The sequence below is a fragment of the Macaca fascicularis genome, chromosome 1 (genome assembly GCF_037993035.2).
Source record: "Macaca fascicularis isolate 582-1 chromosome 1, T2T-MFA8v1.1".
NCBI classification, from domain to species: Eukaryota; Metazoa; Chordata; class Mammalia; order Primates; family Cercopithecidae; genus Macaca; species Macaca fascicularis.
In genome coordinates, this window is record NC_088375.1 from 169,063,514 (window position 1) to 169,085,435 (window position 21,922).

Genomic DNA, 21,922 nt, shown 5'->3' on the forward strand with positions numbered 1-21,922 from the left:
CTAAAAGATAGAAAACAATTGGAAGAGTATAGATCAAAGAAGGTGAGCAAAGAAAGCTGAAGACCAGAATATATCCAGCTGCAGCTGAGGAGAAAGAAAATTAGCCCTGCCATATGCAGCAGAGACAGTGCGTGAAGCAATGGCACGTAAAAACACAGGAAGAAAAGAGAACTATGACTGGAAACTGGGGCCTAATGGAAGTTCTATATATGGAATGGGGCTCTTCTACTCCTCTGCTGAACAGGGAAGAGCCTTCGTGTAAGAACTACCGTTCAAAACCAGACTGAGGGTTTGTTCTCAAAAGTCGGGAGGAAGACAGCAGCCATGGAATATTGCTGGCTGAGAGCACATCTTTCCTTATCTGGCCAGAAAGCCCTGCCTACTCACCCAGGGCAACAATCCCTGCCTATACACACTGGGCTCCCAGTCAGCCTGTCTACTGTTTCACTCCTAAACATGAAAGGAAAACAAAGGATTACCAGATATTGGGAGGAAAGTCTGAGATAATAAAAGAGAGGCCAAGATAAACAACAGGAACATATGACCTCGAAGGAACACAGATAATTCAGGGTATAGAAGAAAAAAGAATTTTTAAAATAAAAGAACAAAAATCCTCGAATTTGTATTTCTAGCAACATTTAAGAAAATATGCATAAAACCAGAACAGAATACTCTGAGAAAGAATATTTGGAAATTTACAAAAATAATAGTATATAAAAATCCAACAGATACACTGGAAGAAGAGGGTATGACAAGGTCTCTGAATGTAACACACACACACACAAAAAGCAAAGAAACAGAAAATATGAGATAAAAGGTAAGAAATGTGGAAGATCTATGCAGAGGGTCCATCATCCAACATATAGATTCTAGAAAGAGAAACAAAGAAACAAGAGGAGAGGAAATTATCAAAGAAATAATATAATTTCTTAGAATTGACAGGAGACATGGAATTGAAAGTCTCTTCAAAAAATAACCACGTTAAATAAAAAAAGAACCACTCCAGATTCATCATTGAAAATTCAAAGCAACAAAAATGAGGAGAATTTTTTTTAATTTTAGGAAAGATTTTGAAAATCATGTTAGATATCTAGAAATTACAGGTTAAGAGTGCTTTCATAAAAATCAATATTCAAAATATCTGAATTTGGAGAACAAATTAAATACTTGATATAAAAATTATTACTTCCTTTAAAAATACCATATTTGTATTTGAATTATTTTTAAAAACAACAGGCTCCTCTGGTCTGCTTTCTTTGCAATATACTGTGGGTTTTTTGTTTGTTTGCTTATTTATTCATCATTGGGTTTACTTTCACATTCTGGTATTATGAATAATACTGCTATGAGTATTCATATAAAAGTTCCCATGTGGATTTGCTATTTCATTTCTATGGAGTATATACCTAGGAATGGAATTGCTGGGTCATATAATAATTCTATGTTTAACCTTTTGAAGAACTGTCAGACTATTTACCAAAAGAGTTGCACTATTTTCCATTCCCACTATCAGTATATGATAATTCTAATTTCTCTGCATTCTCACCAACACTTATTATCTGTCTCTTATTATAGCCATCCTACTGGGCATCTCGTGGTTTTTTTTGTGTTTCCCTATTGTCTAATTACACTGAGCATATTTGCATTTGTGCTTCTTGGCTATTTGTATATCTTCTTAGGAGAAATGCCTATTCACATCATTTGCCCATTTTTATGGTGCTAAAATACACATAACAATATTTACCATTTGAACTATTTTTTAGTGTATAATTTAGTGGCATTAAGCATATTAAGAAACATATTTTTAATATGGAACTGATAGCACAGGTATTAATTTGAATCAGACAGATCTGGATTTGAACCACAGGTGTTACATGGACAGGCTGGGTGATCAAGACAAGCTAATAAACCACTGTGGGTCTCAGTTTTATCATCAGAAAATATAAGGTTATTAGCCCTATGAAATAATTAAATAAAATAACATGAATATGAAACATAGGGTGGATGGTAAATTTCCCTTTTCCTCTTTAGTAATATAAAGTGAGTTACATTATATTATTTTTCCTTTAAAAAGCATATTTTAGGCCGGATGTGGTGGCTCACACCTGTAATTCCAGCACTTTGGGAGGCCGAGGTGGGTGGATCACTTGAGCCTGGGAGTTCAAGACCAGCCTGGGCAACATGACAAAACCCCGTATCTACAAAAAGATACAAAAATTAGCCAGGCATGGTGGCATGCGCCTGTAGGTCCCAGCTACCAACGGGGATGAGGTGGGAGGATCAATTGAGCCCAGGGTCCTCGAGGCTGCAGTGAGCTGAGATCGCAACGCTGCACTCCAGCCTGGGTGACAGAGTGAGACCCTGTCTCAAAAAGAAAAAGGTACATTTTAATTATTTAGGAGATTAAAACAACAGGCTAAATAGAAAAAAGTTAATGAATTTTACAAGATTTTTATCATTAATAAAATATTTGAAGTTATATTATCCTTCACTCTTTAAATGTTCTATTATATTCCAAAACCGGATTTATTCCTAACAGTGTTATTTATGCACCTAGTCAGCCCTAGTAATAAACTAAGCATCTTGTGGGTTAGCTGTGCTTAAAAAATAATTTACAAGATTAGAAAGTCAAATATTTCCAGAGATTTTTAAAATATCAGTCCTACAAATAAGAACATTCACACCCATGGTATTTTTAAAATCCTTCACATTTCTTTAATTTACCAGAACTTGAAAACATGTGGCAATATTTCAATCTACTTGTATATAAGGTCTGTCAGATGACCTGTGGCAGCATTGTGCACACCTCAGGGAGAGCAGGTGTGGCAGCAGGGTAGGACGTAGTCCTCAAGCATTGCCTGATTCAACCAACCTCCACCCAGTAGTTCCTTTGTGCCAGGCATTTTCTGGCAAAGGGAAAAATAATTTGGTGCAGGTTTAAACTGCATTTTGCTGATGTGGGCCTGAACATCTCATGGCCCTCCTGAACACTGAGAAGCCACTTCATGGTGGTCCATAGGTAAGATTTCAGAGCTTAAATGCTGAAGGGAGAGTGTTTCAGCCTCTTTTTAAGTGGCATTAAAAAGTAAGATGATCATTCCCTGAATTAATATATACTTATATAGTGAAGCTTTAGCAATTTTATTTAGATAAGTATTTAGGGTTTTTGACATAAAACCCTCATATTTAAGAAAACGTCTTGTAGTCTTCCTATTTCCATTTTGTGAATATGCTGGGTACTGCCTTCCACGTGACTTAGTGTTTGCAGGTGCTTACCTGGACACCACATCTCTGCCTCAAAACCTACTTAATGATTGTTCATCTACCAGATCTTGGCCCAAATGTAATCTGCTCAACTTTATTCATTCACCCCCACCGATAAGCCAGGTTCCCACATTATAAGTGCTCAGCACAATGGGACCCCTTCTTTCACAACATGTAGTTTACAACTGTAAGGTTGTGATTGGATCATTATGTGTTATATACATGTAACTAAATTTCTCATGTGCCCCATAAATTTGTACAAAAAATAGTAATGTTATTTCCATGATAAATGTATTAATGATTATCTTCCCCACTAAACTGTATACTCAGGAGCATACAGTATTTTTCTTTTCCTTATAATGCCAGGGCATATTATAGTGACTGGTATAGGATAAGTATTCAATCATATTGAATATATGGATGAAATGAATGCTATCACAGGTCATCTGACAGACCTTATATACAAGTAGATTGAAATATTGCCACATTTTTTCAAGTTCTGGTAAATTAAAGAAATGTGAAGAATTTTTAAAATACAGTGGGTGCGAATGTTCTTATTTGTAGGACTGATATTTTAAAAATCTCTGGAAGTATTTGACTTTCCAATCACAACTACACAACATGTCACTGTATGAATTCATAATAAAAGATAAATGAGAGAAAAATATTTACTTGAAAAACTCGGCAACACTGTTTAAATGAAAGGAGACTACGGCTTAGTGAGCAACAGCACGGGTGAGGAGTGTATAGGAGTGTGGCTGGTTAGACCAGGCAAAGTGAAGTTTCTATAAAAAGAATTGTTCATATATAAAACAACACTGCTGCTGCTTCTGAAGACAGGGCATTCTTTCTCCTGCTGAGAAATTACAATTCAATCTTTGTCATTGTTCATTACGTCTACAATATTAGTGGTTTACTTATTCATTGATAAGCTGTAGAACAGTGTTTTTCTAACTGCAAATCATAGGCCACTCGAATGTTGTGAAATCAATTTAGTGTCTTGCAACCAGCATTTTTAACAAATAAAATAGAATTTTAAAACATTCTATTTCAAGCAAGTAGTAAAACTCTTTTGTATATCTTTCATTTAGGTCTTGCATATCTCTATCTATGGTGTACTAGGTTGAAAGGCAAAATGTATTTATACATTAAAAATGCCAAAACTGCAATTACTTTTGCACCAACCTAAGTTTTTTCACTGTGGGTCATGGTGAAGAAGAAAGAAAGAAAAAGAAGCCACTGCTATAGAGAACAGCTGCTATTAGAACAGGCTTCAAAGCCAGACAAACTGGTAAGCTAATCTTGCCTCTAAAACAAGTTACCGAACCACTATGAACTTCAGCTTTCTCTTCTGTAAAATGGAGAGAATAACATTTGTCCCATAGGGTAACTGAAAGAATAATAATAGTAATATAAAATACATAAATATGTAAATAATAACTAATATTTGTTGAGACCTTACTATGTCACAAGTACCATCTTTTTTAGTATCCCAAACAACCTAATAAGGTAAGTAGCCTATTTCACAGAAGAGGAAATTGAAACATTGAGAATGTCAGTAAACATCTTAATAAATGTAAGAATACGTATCTCAGTGCTTTGCATATATACAACAGCAGGAGGAATACCACAAATATTTGTGATGGATAAAATACAGTCTTTGAAATCAGAGCACTATCCACAATAAATAAAACAATACAATGCTCTAGGAACTTAAAGGGGGTAGAAAGTCTTTTGAATTAAACTGGTTAAAGGAAGGCATGAGGAAAGAAGGGCCTAGAGCAAGATCTTCATGTACAAGGAAGGCTCTGTGTAGGTAGATGGGAACAGTGAAGGTATCATCAAGGCCCATGGACAGGAAAAGTCGCATAGGTAGGTTGATAACAGATTGTAGAAAGAGGTCGTTGAGTACTATTAATAGCTTCAGGAGGTTTTAGTTTATATCTTGTATTCAAAAGGAAATCATTGAAGACTTTTAACAAGTGACTAATGACAAAGATGCAATCACCGAACCTGGATAATAACCTCCCAATAAGTATTGTTTAAAATTTTGTGTATTTTGACTTGACTGAATTCTATTTTTCCAGTTATATGAGTAGAAAGCTAACCCTGCTTCAAGGGACATTATGAGAATTAATAAAACATTCAATAAACTTTAGAGCTTTCTGAAAAATCCTACTATAGAAGTAAATACAAATTATTTTATTATAGTTGACTAACTTTCATAAAATACTTGAAAGGAACTTCTGCATAAATATAAGTTTTATTATGATTATTGCACTTTTCAGATTGTAATATTTGAGGATCATATAATTTTCTAATTTATTTAAATGATTATGGAGCTAATTATTGCCATTAAAAATATTGATTCCAGCCTTTTGCCTAAAGACAGTTTATACCAAAAAAAGTGTATCCAAATATCTGTTGTCCATCAGATTGACCCTTAACTTTATAATATTTATTTTATTATGTGCTGTGACACAGAAGCAACATATGTATATTGTGAACTCTCATACGATAAACTATGCACTGAAATTTGTTTCTTCCTGATTTCAAATCCCTGCATCCTGCTATTCTTGAAAATATATAATAAACATACATATTAAGATGAACTGAATAAAATATGAGCTTTTAAATCTCAAAAAAGCTTAATGCTCTGTAAGTCATATGGCATCTAGAATACAATCTTATATATTCTGGGTTAAAAAAAATTGAAAAAGCAACCTTCTGAAAATTAAGTCCTTGCGCCCAGGAACAATTCTTGGGGTTTGGAACATCTTCCCAAAACAGTTTTTTCATTCTGCAAAGGATAAACAGGGCATCAAAATTAGAGAAAAACATTCATATTGAAAATGTGAACAGTTAGTGAATAGACAAGCTAGAAATTAGTCTACCAGATCAACTATGCCTCTGTAGGGTCAGATGCATTTTCACATGCTAGCCCATGAAGATTTCTACCAAATTTTTATCTAGACCAAAGTCGAAAATCACAGTAATAATAGAAATAGCCAATACTTATTGAAAGCCGTGTGCCAAGCACCATGCTAAACACTGCATAGATTTCTCTCAAAGAAACTGAAATATTAAAAATGGCCACCAAGTGGGTACCAGAAAAAAATTCCACTTGATGTGGCCTCATCAACTCACTTAACTAAAAGATAAATTCAGATTCTAAAATCTCCTCTCCCTCTTTTTTGCCTGAAGACAATGGTTTCTACAGAGATTTGGCATGTGTAAAATAACCACACTGGACTTCTCAGCACAGAGATTACCATGGCACCCATGCCACCATCCACGGAACTCAGTCATTTGCCTGACAAGCCAAGCAGACTGGAGCCACACAGTTCTGATTTCTAAAAAGCAGAGTGTCTGCTGATCATAAATGAACTGACAGCTCCAGTTCACCACTAAAAGGCTACTTTTACCACCCACTTCACCACAAAAAGTCCTTGACCCAAACTGCAGAACTCTGAAAGTCATTTTTGCCACCTCCAAGAACATACTGCTTAGGATTTCCTATTATAAGCTTGTTGTTTTCTGAATGTACATACATTAAAAAAAAAAAAAAACTAAATTCTTCCTTGAAGTTACGTTGTCCTTGACAGAACAAGAGCATCACCATCATGGACAAGCACCTCATTTTAAAATTCACCTTAATCAAAAACCACCTAAATCCAAAGGGCATCAGCCTAATGGCTAAGGTCAGCATGACCATAAATGACAAATAACATCTCCAACCAGAAACATTCCATCCTCCCTGACCAGAGACATGCCAGCCCCAAGATAACCTCCCCTCCTCCCAGAGACATTCCAACTCCACCATAAACTTCTCCCTCACACATAAACATTCCAAGCTTGTGATAAGCCCCCTCACCCTAAAACCAATATATACTCTTAGTCTGTAAGAGAAAGGGCTTCTGACCAAAATTGTCCAGAAGCCCCTCCCAGGTTTTATCTAAAGAAAACCTGTCTTTAACTGTTAAGCTGCATTTTGTGTTTCTTTCCTCATTATTTAACTCTTACAGTCCTAGCAAAATGGAATGCCATTTCCTGACAACAGGCCTTTCCTTTTTATGCTATCTTAATTGTATACAGACTACATATAAAAACACTTAGAAGACTTTAGTATTCCTGATTTAGAAGGTTTTAAATCAGGGTTTGAATATGCTTAAGGACTTTTGCCTTAAAGATTCTTAACCTCAAGTACAATACCTTTGGTGCAATATTAATAATGTTCCAAGCAATAAGATGGAAGAGGAAATAATTACTGGCACAATCACATATAAACCTGCATCATTCTGGTGTTTTTCAGTATTATCTGAAAAAGAAATACGATTTACACAACTCAGAAACTTGAGGAAATATTAATTTCTTTCTGTATCAAAAATTATATTAGACATTTTCTGATTTCATCATAAATCTCTATTACCTTCAAAACTATAAAAATAAAGAACAGGAAGATAAAAATATGTTGTGATCACATTAATAAAATACTATTTTGTTCAGCATCATATCTACTGTAAATTAGCAAAGTATTTTTTCAAATTTATTCATTTGTCATTCCTCTCTATCTGATCATGTTTACGTTATAAGGGGTCAAGGTGTTAAAACTGTTATGATGACTGTCTCAGTATCTACTCCTGGAGGACCCAACCTTCCACATCTGCCAATCTCTATCTTGCTCACTCCACACACACTGATTTCCTTGCTGTTTCTTGAACCACCAAACATCCCCACTCTTTAGGGGCTCTTCACACACTGTCCCTTTGCCTGGAATGCTTTTGCTATTTGTACAGTTACATCTTCACTGAACATCATTGATAGGCTCTTGGAAACTGCAATGTTAAGTGAAATGGCAATGTAAAACAAACCTTTTTTTTTTCTCATCAACATTATAATGAAACTACCTTGAACAAAATGATGTTATTCAAGGACCTCCTGTACGTCATGTTGCACAAAGTTGCAGTTTCCAAGAATCTATTGACAATATCAAGTAGGGTCTTACTGTACTTGCAAGGTTTTACTTGAATATTGTCTACCTCCATAGAAAGACCATTTCTGGCTATCAACTAAAATGCCACATTTAATGTCATCCCTTTATCTTGCTTTTACATTCCTTCATGGTACTTATTTCTATCTGACATTATATAATTATTTATTGCCCATCACTGTCAATTAGAGCACCAGTATTTAAGATCCATAAGGGCAGAAACTTATGTTCATGATTGAATCCCCAGTGCTTAGAACAATATTCAATTAATATCTGTTGAATAATACATGTATGAATTTTTTTAATGATTTTTATTCTAACACTAGATGAAATGTTTATCTCTTGAAATATCATTGCTAGGTTGCTTAGATTTGAAGACAATTTAAAAAGTAATAACAAAATCAAAATGTTGGTATTCCAAGTACAGTAAGATGAATCAGAAATATAAGAGGCCCAGTGACTTTATTTCTATAGCTCCAGTTTTATTTTGAGAGGAAAAAAATATTTCCTTTGGAACCTCACCATGAAAAATCTACAGAAGACTCTGGACTTTTCCATGATTCTATCAGAAAAAGAATAATCAGATGGCAATATTACTACTGACAAATTAGGCACACACATTGGTACAAAAGGAAACTAAAATTATGATTTTTACCTTGAGTGAAACTATTAATTATCTTTGGTTTTCCCACTCCTTCCATAAATATTGGGTAAAGACTGAACTGGTACTTCTCAATGGGGATAAAATGATCTGAGGAGAAAAATACATAAAAGGCTCATTTATACATAATTAACAGTAGAGTTGAACATACATTTTAAAAAAGAATTAAAGTGACTATCCTATATTTCCAAACATAGAAATTACTTATTATTTATGGATTAAATTATCAAGGGAGTTTCAAAACACACTTAAGCACTTCTAATCATCTAGTAATGACAATAGTTTTCCAAATATTTTTCTAAAAAATCTTACCCAGAGACAGAAGATTGCAATTTTTCAAAGCCATGTTCCAGTGATAGCCAATTTGTTCAAGTGCAGGGTGTATGAGCTTTTTCTTTCCTTAATTTCCTTTTCCAGAGCAATATGTTCTACTACCTCTCCCTTACCCCCAAAGTGGGCAATATTCCTTTTTTTTTATAGGAATTCAGCTTACTTAGTTTCCCCATTCCATTCAAGGTAGCTGGGAGACTGTCTTGTGAAATCCTATGCTAACAAAATGGTGGTAGAGACCACGAGACCCTTTGCAATATCTGGGATTTTGATCCATGGAAAATGACCAACCCTATAGCAAAGCTCCAGATGGATCGATCCATGATTTTCACAAATGCTAATAATATATGAATATTCTAGAAGAATATATCCAGAAGAAGAGAGATCTCTGTGAAGCCTAAATTTTATATCCTCATGTTTTAAAGAAAAGCACAGAGAGTAACCACCTGGGCAGCAGTGGTGATGAACTAAATTCAGTGCAACAATTTGCAAATAAATGTACCCTGATGCTAAATTCTAGGTCCCTGATATAAAATAATGGTATGAGTCCTTAGTATGATATTGTATAATAAGATCATAGCAATCCTTAGCCTCCCTAGTTAACTTCCCTCAATCCTTACTCAGACTTAGAAATGCTGTCTTGTGCACTTATACTTTGTACTTGACTCACCTCCTGGGATAACTGGTCTACCTTTAGAAGAATACCCTGGTCTAGGTCACCCAGTTCTAGCTCCTCTGACCAGGCTAGCATTCCCACTCATTGCTAGTGGCCTTATAAGGTGGTACACAGTTTGAGGAAACAATTTGGCAGAAGATATCAGAAGCTATTAAAAAATGATTTAAGAAAAGATAAAGCTGGAAGCAACATAATCTCAAACAGTTTAAGTAGACTTTGGAATAAAATGCTATACCACTAAAAACAATGGTAGAAAAAATTGAGGAGAAAATTGACATGATATGATATCCCCTGTATAAAATATTAAAATGAGAAAATGTCAAAGGAAATAGAATTAGTCTGGGTCTGGTGGCTCATGCCTGCAATCCCAACACTTTGGGAGGCCGAGACAGGAGAATCACTTGATCTTAGGAGTTCAAGACCAGCCTGAGCAACATAGTGAGACCTTGTCTCTACCAAAAAAAAAAAAAAATTTAATTAACTGGGTGTGATGGCATGTGCCTATAGTTCCAACTATTCAGGAAGCTGAGGTGGGAAGATAGCTTGAGCCCAGGAGGTAGAGGCTGCAGTGAGCCATGTTCACTCCACTGCACTCCAGCCTGGGCAACACAGAGAGACCCCGTCAAAAAAAAAAAAAAAAAAAAAAAAGAAAGAAAGAAAGAAAAAAGAAAAGAAAAGAAGAGAAAGAGAATTCAATGTTTTGATAAAGGTTATAGGATTATATGTATTAGGATGGTAGTATCATCTATATTTTTGAAGTTTTCATTAACTGGTTATATTAATTGAATTAATAATCTGTAGTGTCATATAATCCATGAGAGCAACTCACTAAAGTATAGTAAACTTACCATGGATATAATACTTCTTAACAGATGAAGAGATTCTAAGCCATTTTATTTCTCCATCTTCATTAAGATTTTTCCACTCAATAATAAAATACATTAGCTTGTAATCACTGGGTGATAGTATCCAGGAAAGAATCACACAACTGCTGTTTAAAGGATAAGCACTGAGTGACTGCACGATATTTACTGAGGGGAAAAGAAGGAAATCAATTTTTAAATTAAAAATTAATAAAAAATCTACTAATACTTTTGAGGAACTTATAACCTACTAAAGAAGGGGATAAGGAAGAGAAGACAGACAATTTACACAAATAAATATAATACATGACAATTATTTTTATATCATGAGAGTCATTTAAACAGAGATATGGGAATATATGATATTGAAGAGAAACATGGTATTACCTAAAACCTTAAAAAAGCAATTTTGTGATGTATTCGAAAAGGCATTCTCATATGGAATACTGCACAAGCCGATTAACCATCCTCTCCCACCGATGGAGTGATACTCTCAAAGCACAAATCTTCTCATTTTAACACCATCTGTATAGCATCCCACTTAAAAGCCTCCAGCAGATTTCTACATTTGAGGGTAAAATTCCTATCATGCTTACGAGGCCCTGAGGGCCAAGTCTCAACCTACCTCTCTGCCTTCCATGATTTTCCACACCAAAGTCACCTTTGTCTTTCTTTATTTTCTATCATGTGCCCTTGACTTTTGATCTGGCTGATCGTGTTATCAGCCAATGCTTTCCCTGCCCTCCCCTACATCTTTTGGGGAAGTTTAATTCCTACTCACATTTCAGATTTCAGTTCAGTACCACTTCCTCAAGGTGGCTTCTCTGAATCTCAATGCCAGGTCAGGTTCCTTTCTTTCCTTTCATAAAATTATATTCCTTTCCTGCAGGCCCTTACCTCAGTTCGCAAATAGACATTCACTTATATGATTATTTCATTAATACCTGTCTTACCTATTTGGCTCTGGATGCTCCAACCATTATAGTTTCTCTCACATTACAATTCCCACTACCTACCCAACCGAGGCATTCTACAGATATTTCTAGAATATATATACTTAGAAAATGTTAAGCGTAAAACATTGAACTGGGTACTATGGAACTCGTAAGATGCTTACACTATACATACAAAGGTAATCATAATGTAAAACAGGACATAAAATACTTTAAGAAAGACAGGAAGGACTCTGAGATTTAAAGAAGAGATAGGGCATATTCAATTAAAGCAATAAGCAAAGATTTCAAGAAGGAGGTAACACTTCGAAAGGCCTCTATAGATTGGTAGAGACACAGAAAATTTATGTTTGCCGTTAAAAATTTACATTTTGAATATGTAACCTAGAGTAGAAACGCCTATTGAAAGTGGGTCTCCATTCTCTGATTAATCAGATATATCAAAATTAATGCAAGGAGGTTTGTCACTCACATTAAATGAAGTCCATAGTAATTTTAAGTCTCAGCAATTAACCTGCATCCATATGTCATGCTATTACTATTTTACATAGTGTTAAATATATATTTCATATGATATAAACTTATTTTTACATATTTATATGCATGTATGTGTGAATATAAATATATACATGTATATGTATATAGGGAGAGAGAATTATTGACCTGAAGATCTCCATTGGTCCAAAAGATTTAAGTATTAGATTCACTAAAACATTCTCATATATTATAATACCATTACAACAATGTTCTCCCACATGAAAACTCAAGGACTGTATTACGTGATCATTGTACAATGTACTTTGTTATTTTTCCAGACAAAGGAGAGATGAAAGGTGAAAGACTTTCAGATGCAGAGAATTGCAGGTTGCTTGAAAGATAATTTAAAATAGGAGAGTTTGCAAAAGTTAAATATTAAAAGAGGCAATGGACTACTACTCTGTACCTCTTCTTACCTTTGCTCATAGGCCATGAAAAGGTTAAATTAAAATTTGCAACAGAAGCACCAATTGAATTGATGGCCAGAACCGTAACAGTGTGTGCTTGCTCTGTCCACAGGAAAGTGAATTTAGTGTGATTTCCCACATCTTCTGACCATGTTCCATTGCAGGAAGTATGATGGTTTATCACATATCTCTGAACACTGCACAATGAGTCATTTTTCATCAGGGGCTGTAGTAAATACAGAAATTGATTAGTTTAAGGGCTGCAGTGCTTTTTATACTAACTGAGCTCACATAACTCTCATTCTACATTTCTCATTAGGAGGCAGGGGCCAGATCAGGGCAGGTACTATTACAAGGCTGAGAGGCTGGGGAAATGGATGGGATAGAGTCCGCCTCTGCCACAGTCTCCATGAAGGTATCTGGATGGTTATAGAGCATAGCAAACTTATTTTCCCCTTTTTGAGGTATTTTTCCTAAGGCCCAGAGAATAAATCATTTGAAGATAATAAAGTAGGGATATGATCAAGCCACTTTTCTACCAAGAAGTTTCACTCTAATTTTAGAGAAATGAAAGACTGATAAGGGGTAGAGAGTTTTCTCATCTAAAAAGCAAACAAGGAATAACCCTCAGACAATGAAAAGCAGCAAGAGGAGCTGTGAAGGTGTTCATCATCATATATTAATCATAGGAAGATTTGTCATTCATTTTCCTTTCCTCTGATATGCTTGGAAGATTCTCTAGAATGTAAGAATGTCTGCAAAGGTTAACGAGCAACAGAGGATATCAAAACAGTGTCTATGGCACCCCAGCATTTCTGTCATATAATTAAAACATATCAGGTCATTAAGGATTCCAATGTAAAATAGGTATCTAGTTCAATTCTATTCTTATGTTCCACAGAGATTAACAATGTACCCCATTTCCCCAATCAACTTCACCTGTGGCAGGTAAGATTAAATGCTGGCAATCCCTTAAAAAGCCAGAGAAGGCTGGACTGTATATCATAGACTAGAACAGTACATCTCAATTTCTTGCCCGTTAGATGCCTCTAAGGCAGAGAAAAATAAACACATGTACATGTATCCCTGCCAAGAATCATCTGGATAGGTTGGAAGTAAAATTTTAGCAGCCACCCCCAGAAAGAAACGTCTCAAAGTTATGTAAATTTTGCATTTTATTTGAAAAATCTATGTCAGTTTTAATGAATACTTTTTTTGGTAACCAACAAGTAAGAGAATGTTAAACTTCCTTACTTTCTGGTACTACAAGATCCTCCAGGCTAATCTCGTGTATTTTCTGCCCCAACCCTAAAATTAGCCATTTCTCTAAATAGCCCTTGTTTCTGTTATTGAACGATGGTATTAGAAATAAGTCTGGGCACATGCCTTACTACTGGATTTTAGGCCCTCTTAGCTTACAAATCATGAAAAGGTACATGCATCCTAAACCAGAATCTATCTATATCTATATTAAGCTAGATATAAGTTCATACTTGTATCCCAAACTCTAATTCATTGCCACATGTATCATCCTGTGCTTGTGTGTAACCTCCCAATCCAACAGTGAGAAATCTGAGTCCCACTGTCCACCATCCATTTACTTGCTTGTCCCCTTCCAGTGTACATGTAGAGCAGTACCATAATTGTTAGCCCATAGCCCTGTGAGAACTACATCAACTAGACTACAGTGCTTATGTACAGTTTCTTTTGCCTTTAGTCCTAAGATCCACACATTTCCAACAACTCCCCTCAAGTTCCAAAGTGGCCTTTTCTCCCACCACCTTTAGTGAAGTTGCTTCATACGCTTATAATACAAGTAGATTCCTTTGTCACAGTCTACAGTCAATCCTGGGATCCTTCAACCTCCTAAATGATTTTTTTTTAATCTACATGCATTAAGATTCACTCTTTGTGCTATGAAGTTCGAGGAGTTTTGGCAGATGCATAGTGCTATACACCCACCATTTCAGAAGTATACAGAATCGTTTCATTTTTGAAGGATATCTTAGTTGCCTCTAATTTGGGGTGATTATAACTAAAGTTGCTTAAACATTCATATGCAAGTTTCTGTGTAGACTTAAGTTTTCAAATCACCTGAGTAAATACCGAGGCTGCAATGTTGCATCATATGGCTGGTAAGGCTACATTTAAATTTGAAAGAAATTACCAAACTGTCTTCCAAAGTGGCTGTCCCATTTTGCATTTCCACCAGCAATGAATAAGAGTTCTTGCTGCCCTGCATGCTCACCAGCAATTTGTATTGTCAGGTTGTTTTTTTTTTTTTTTTTTTTTTTTTTTTTTTTAGCCATTCTAATAGGTGTGGAGTTGTATCTTGTTTTAATTTGCAACTCTTTGGTGATGAATGATGTTGAACATCTTTTAATATTCATATTTGTCATCTGTATATCTACTTTGGTTAGGTTTTTCTTCAGATACTTGGTTTTTTTTTTTTTTCATTTTAATTGAGTTGTTCTCCTACTGTTGAATCTTAAAGATTTCTTTGTGTAATTTGGTTATAAGTCCTTTATCAGATGTGTGTTTTTGCAAATATTTTCACCCAGTCTGTGCCTTACCTTTTCATCCTCTTAACAGTCTTTCCCAGATCAGAAGTTTTTAAATTTTTTTTGAAAATCAATTTATTTATTTTTTTCTTTTTTTTATTATTATTATACTTTAAGTTCTAGGGTACATGTGCATAATGTGCAGGTTTGTTACATATGTATACTTGTGCCATGTTGGTGTGCTGCACCCATCAACTCGTCAGCATCCATCAACTCGTCATTTACATCAAGTATAACTCCCAATGCAATCCCTCCCCCCTGCCCCCTCCCCATGATAGCCCCCGGTATGTGATGTTCCCCTTCCCGAGTCCAGGTGATCTCATTGTTCAGTTCCCACCTATGAGTGAGAACATGCGGTGTTTGGTTTTCTGTTCTTGCGATAGTTTGCTGAGAATGATGGTTTCCAGCTGCATCCATGTCCCTATAAAGGACACAAACTCATCCTTTTTTATGGCTGCATAGTATTCCATGGTGTATATGTGCCACATTTTCTTAATCCAGTCTGTCACTGATGGACATTGGGTTGATTCCAAGTCTTTGCTATTGTGAATAGAAGTTTTTAATTTTAATAAAGTCAAACTTACCAGTACTCAAAACTTAAAATAAAAAACCCCACAATGATGGGGGCATGTCAAAGGAACATGAGTCAATTAAAAGAGCTCCCAATGACTGAAGCAGGAATATTTTGAGCAACAAAATAAAGTAGTATTGGATTATGACCCAAGTCTAAAATAAATGTTCATTGTCCATACTAATATAAATAAATGATTGACTAAATAAATAAATTAATGTGAGAGGACAGACAAATCTCCCATGCAGAAGAACACTAAATAATGTGTGTAGGTCCTCTACTTTCAAGTAGGTGGAACATAGCTCCTACTCCTTAAGCATGGGGACTTCATTTTTAAAACTAAAATGGAGAAAGGAGAAAAAAGAGTAACTTTCCAGTGGGAAACCAGACAACACTACCTCAGCCAGACGAGTAAGGTGAACATCAACCATGATGAGTCACATTGGTAGAATGTATCCTTAATATGATGTGATGGAATGGCATTTTACATCTGCGATCTTCCTCCCCCAAACCCGTAACCCTAATCTAATCATGAGAAAACATTAGACAAAACCCGTTTGATGGAGATTCTACAAAATACCTGACCAGTACTTCTCAATTGTGTGAAGTTCATAAAAACAAAGAAGGTCTAAGAAACTTTTACAACCAGGAGAAGCATAAGGAGGTATGACTACTAAAAGCAATCTGCTATCCTGGATGGAATCCTGAACCAGAAAAAGAACATTTGGTATAAACTAAGGAAATTTGGATTTGAAATAAATTACAGATGAGTTAATGATGACATATCAATCTTGCTTAATTAATTGTAACAAATGTATCACACTAGTGTAAGATGTTAATACTAGAGAAAACTTGGTGTGGGAATACATAGGAATTCTCTGTACTATCTTTGCCATCTTTTTGTAACTCTAAAACTGCCTTAACATAAAGTTTAATATTTCTGAAATGCCAGAGAAATGATTTTTTTAAGTGCCATACTTATCCTGTGGCCTTGTGGCTTACTCCTTAAGCAAATCTTATCCCAGTTTAAGAAGCATAGACTTGGAGAACCGTAATCATTGAACTATTATCTCAGTTTAGGAAACCACAACAAAACAGCACAAAACAAAATTAATGAAAGGCAATTTGATTAATGTAAGGCACTCAAGTTTCTGCAAAGATGGTAGATTAGCAAGGGTACTGTCTCCCTCCCACACATCATCCTTAAAGAAACCACAGAGCTTTGATGTCCAAAAAGACAGCCACTGGCCACTTGCACCCATTTAAATTTAAATTAATTAAAATTAAATAAACTTTAAAATTCAGTTCCTGAGTCACACTAGGCACATTTCAAGTGCTTAATAACCATGTGTGGCTAGTGGCTACTATATTGGACAATGCAGATATAAACCATTTTCATCATTACAGAAACTTCTATTGGCAGCACTGCTGAGGAAATGTGGAATTCATGATACGAGGAAAATATAAGAACTGTCTGGAGAAAGACAACTGTTTTGTCCTAGAGTATGTTGCGATGGGAGAGGGTAGCTATAGCCTAGGCCAAAGGGCTGTTGACTACAGCTCTGAAAGGATAAATCAAAGATAAAGAAAAGCTACTTAAATTCTGCTCAAAGCTGGCCCTACCACAAACATAGGAACATCACTGCCTGTCCCTCACTGTAGAAACTTGCAGATATCTGGAGCACTCCCATGGAGATAAAACCAAAAATATGAGAAAAATAATCTGTCGGGCAAGGCTGTTGTTTCTTATTCAGCAGTGCCCCCTTCCGCGGTGGGTTCAACCGCCCACTCAGTCTCTCAGAGTACAGGCCCTGAATTCCCCAAGAGGTGGAGATATGTATGAAATGTTCAGAATACAATAAATGTCTCATAAATGTCTGTCAGTTCTTAACACTAACTTTAAGTCTGAAATATTAAAATGTGTTGAAGGAATTGTTTGCTAGGAAAAGAAAAGAGAGCAATAAAAAAAGAAACTAAATTTTTTAAAGACAGCAATAATAAAAGAAATGAAATAAGATAAAATCATAAAAAATTATTTTAAGAAGTATTGAAATGGAAAAGTTTAGAAATTGCATTGATTATTAACCAAATGAAATTATAGAGTAACTGGATTTAGAAACCAAATGAACATAAATTCTTATATACCACAACTTTTACATAGGCTTTGGTCTTTCATCAGGAAACCATTTTCAAACGTGTTCTCATTCAACCTTGGGTATTAAACTTACAATTCACATTTGGAGTGACAGAAATACTATTTGACTTCATGTGTTGTATTCCCAAATCAATCTTAAATTTGGCATTTACGGACCAAATAAACTATTCACTTGAAATAGAAACCAATTCATTTGGGAGAGGATACTTTGAAAATTATAGACTACACAGCTATCATATATGGGAATATCCACTGTTTATATGCCATCACATAAATGGAATACTCTGTCATGTGTTAGATGCTCTTGGGGTTTGTGGGGAAGGTGACATTTACACTGTTCAGAATTAAATATGAATACAATTTTTAGACTACAAGAAACATTACGTATCATCTAGTTCAATCTTACATTTACACAGATGAGAAAACTGAGGCCCAAAGAGTCTAAGTAACTTTGCCAAAATAGTACTGACATAACTACAGTACGTGAAGCTGAGAAGAAAATGAAAGTCTCCTAACACTATGCCAGTGCTTCAGCCACTGTACATCTTAGCTCTCTGCAAATACATCTCATAAATGAAATGAAAATACAGGATTGCTGAGCTTTCCAAAGATTAATAACAGGATTATGGACCATGAAGTAAATTTTTTAAGAGTATAAAAATACAATTTAAGAATAACGTTAAAATTGGGAATACCTTCCAAAGTAAAGTCACATTTTTCTCCTTTTTCATAGTATCTCCATTAATTATTCTCCAAAACTCAGGTCCTCTCATAGGAACTGCAAAACAACAAATTGTGTGTATGTTTTTGAAGGAAACTTTTTCAGCCATATTTGAAGCATACACTTATGTACTTTCAAAACACATTTACAAAATCTCTGCAGACCTTTTATATCCATGACAACTGTGTAGGCTGGATTGCTCCAATTACTCCAAAGTCCCAATCCATCTGACCTCTTACAGCGCACCTGAACAGCATAAACTGCACAGAAGTCTGGAACTGGGAGACTGACAGATTTTGATTTTGCATCATAAACATCATACATCTATAAAATAAGTCAAAGCATTAGATTGCTCATTACCAACACATATGTATCTAAAGGGTCCTGAAGTACATTTATTTTAAATTTTAACACTATTCCAAAATTAAGAGAACTGATTCTGTGTTTTCTGACTTCAGAAATAGTCACAATTAGGCGAGGATTGTAAACTCCTTCAAGTCAAGGATTTTCTTATTTATCTTGTCACACCCTTGCTAATGACAAGATTTTGAACTGGTTTACTCGCAACCTTGTTTCCCAAATACTCTCTTATCCTACTACTAATCCCTGTCCACTAATCCTCTACCCACAAAGACGTTCTAAGAATTTAAACCTATTGGTTAGATAGGACCGACTGTAGCAAATCGCTGATATTCAGTATCCTTCAATAGCAGCTAAACTGTCACATTTGTTTTAGTTGATATCATTGTGATCTAATGATATAATAAGGGTTTCTGATATTTCTAGGTCTTTGCAGGCTGCCATCACAAAGCTGATGTGAAATGCCATCATAGGCACCCTTGCCACTATGGGAATGATTCTGTTTGTTTGAAAAGCAGCTTCTCCCAAAATGCATTCCATCAAACATGTATGTACTAAAAGACATTAACAGATGTTAGAGAAACAACAGTTCCTTGGAAAAAACTAGTTTGGGGAACATGAAATGAAATAAGGTCACAAATTTTTCTTTAATGAAGGACCTCTCCAAACCTTGAATATGTAATATGTATACTGTGACTACACAAGGAAGATACAGTGATACAGGGTTTCCTAAACTGATTTAACCATTTAATCTTTTTCTAAGGAACATAATATAAGACCTGTGTTCTATAAAACACACTTCAGGGAATGATGGATTTCAGGAAACTTTGTTCTTTAAAAAGGTTAGACTTAGGCAAATCTATTTAATGAAAATAGCTACAGAATACAAGAGAATGTACTTTTATGCCAATAAAATTAATCTAATGCAATTGAACTCTTAAATATTATAAAAATAGCATTTAATGAGGAAAGCTGAAGTTCTAAGTAAAAGGTACCTTCCATTGTATTTCTTTTCCACTCAAACCATAGCGAATCTGGAATTGAAGGTTATTCTCTGGAAAGACTGGCTTTTCCCAAGATATTTTCAATAATCCAATGTTTTTAATAATTTCTGCTTTCACACTGGATGGAGGCAGTGGCTTCACTAGAAATTTTTAAAACAGTTTTACGTGATGGTAATTTAAATAGTAATAATGCCTAAAAACATTGTGTTATATTTTCATACCTCTATATTCATCAAGCAATATCTTCTTCATAACTTTCTCACTCATTATCTCAATTGTTTCCCTATTACTTTATGTGATATATTAAAAGAGGGATTTATCACTATTTTGCAAATAAAGACTTGACTGAAAAAAGTCAATACATTATCCATGTTACTCAGCAAGCTAACAGTAGTACCTGATTAGAAATTGAACCATTGGCTCTGCATGCAAAACACACCACGCTGAACCCATGCTAAATATCAATAACAAACGGTTCTCCATTGAACTTTAATTAAAGGCAAAAAAAAAAAAAAACAAAAAAAAAAAACCATGGACTGCATCAACTTCCACGTGTGAGTGTGAAACTCTTATGCTGATGTGTATCATTAAATATTTCTAGATCAAGGTCAGAGATAGTATCTCAGAGCAAAGCCTTGGTTTTCTATAATCTGAGGGAAACAGGCTTTTAACGGGCAGTAATAGAGGCAAAGATGATCTGAATAGCAAGTGATTTTTAAAATAGATTCATATATATATATGAATCTATTATATATATAGGAATCTATTTTAAATATATATATATACACACACACATATATATATATATAAGCAAGTCATGTAGGCATAATGTAAAAATCACAGAAATGCAAAGAAAAAGGTTATCTTCCCTGTTTTCCTATCACCTTTTTATGATGCTGCTTTCAGAGCTAAAGTAAAAACTTTAGCTTAGGCTTAGATTCACTACGTAAGTTTTCCCCAAGTTCTTAATTTTTAACTTTGAGGGCCACTCTTTCTGATGACAATATGGAAATGTGGCATATTTTAAACTAAAAGCCTGAAAGCCCAAGCATAACAGGGCGTCTCTGAAGCCCTAACTCTGTTATGACTCCAAGCATCAATTTTATGATGCATACTACATTTACATTGTCATGTCTTGATTATCTGTACTAAGATTGGAGGATTCCATTTAGAGGACATATATTCAGTTGGTATGCCAAAACAGTTGTTAAAAATGTTAAGTACATCCATACCAACTGGTAAAGAGCTGCTCTCCTGAGGAACATCTCCTCCAGAACTGCTCAGACTGGATGCCCTCCACACCTGCCCATGACCCAGAACCTAAAAGGTCTATGCCCGGTACAGCAGAGGCCTCCGGGATTGTAGTTGGAATGGCCCTCCTCTTGGTCATTATTTTGACAGTCACCCCTTCCAATGGACAATCCAAAGTGAGAGATGGCCGTTGGCTGGAGTATGCAGAAAACAACTGCAGTAGCAAAAAGGGAAGCCAAAGGGCTAATGTATGAAACCATCCAACCAAACAACCACCACCAACAAAAAGAAACCTAAATAACCCAAACCATAACTAAGGCCAAATGTAGACACTCTGTGTAAGAAAAATTAAGAGAGTTCCAGGGTTTACCTTCTTGATTTATTTCCCCATGTCTTATAAACCATACTACTGTTATGATTCACAGGGAAATCGTAACACCTGGATTGGCACAATATGGGTGTTTATTATTCTCTTGCTCCAAGTCTCACTTGCTAAAAACCAACACTGTGTAAAGGTATAGACTCCCTTTCATACGGTATTTTAAAATCATTTTTAAGCAATCAACAATAGTAGTTTTTACTGTTGAAAACAAAAATACCTAAACTTTTTCCTTCGTG

The 21,922-nt window shown here is 35.1% G+C and overlaps 1 protein-coding gene across 7 annotated transcripts in view; it reads right to left on the reverse strand.

Annotated features, from left to right (window-relative positions):
- LEPR (leptin receptor) overlaps window positions 1-21,922 on the reverse strand; it is a 97,999-nt gene that overhangs the window by 5,836 nt on the left and 70,241 nt on the right. For 4 of the 7 annotated variants that reach the window (XM_045369570.3, XM_005543137.5, XM_005543142.5 and 1 more), the window contains 8 exons: window positions 20,045-20,193; window positions 18,854-19,013; window positions 18,664-18,746; window positions 12,691-12,907; window positions 10,770-10,952; window positions 8,910-9,005; window positions 7,477-7,582; window positions 5,989-6,064 (listed from right to left, as the gene is read on the reverse strand). In XM_045369570.3, coding sequence (XP_045225505.2) covers window positions 5,989-6,064; window positions 7,477-7,582; window positions 8,910-9,005; window positions 10,770-10,952; window positions 12,691-12,907; window positions 18,664-18,746; window positions 18,854-19,013; window positions 20,045-20,193 — 1,070 coding nt within the window. Of the gene's footprint in view, window positions 1-2,105; window positions 2,199-5,988; window positions 6,065-7,476; window positions 7,583-8,909; window positions 9,006-10,769; window positions 10,953-12,690; window positions 12,908-15,299; window positions 15,783-18,663; window positions 18,747-18,853; window positions 19,014-20,044; window positions 20,194-21,922 lie in introns of those variants that run through there. The other 3 variants (XM_045369579.3, XM_074004605.1, XM_074004619.1) reach the window with 2 other exon arrangements.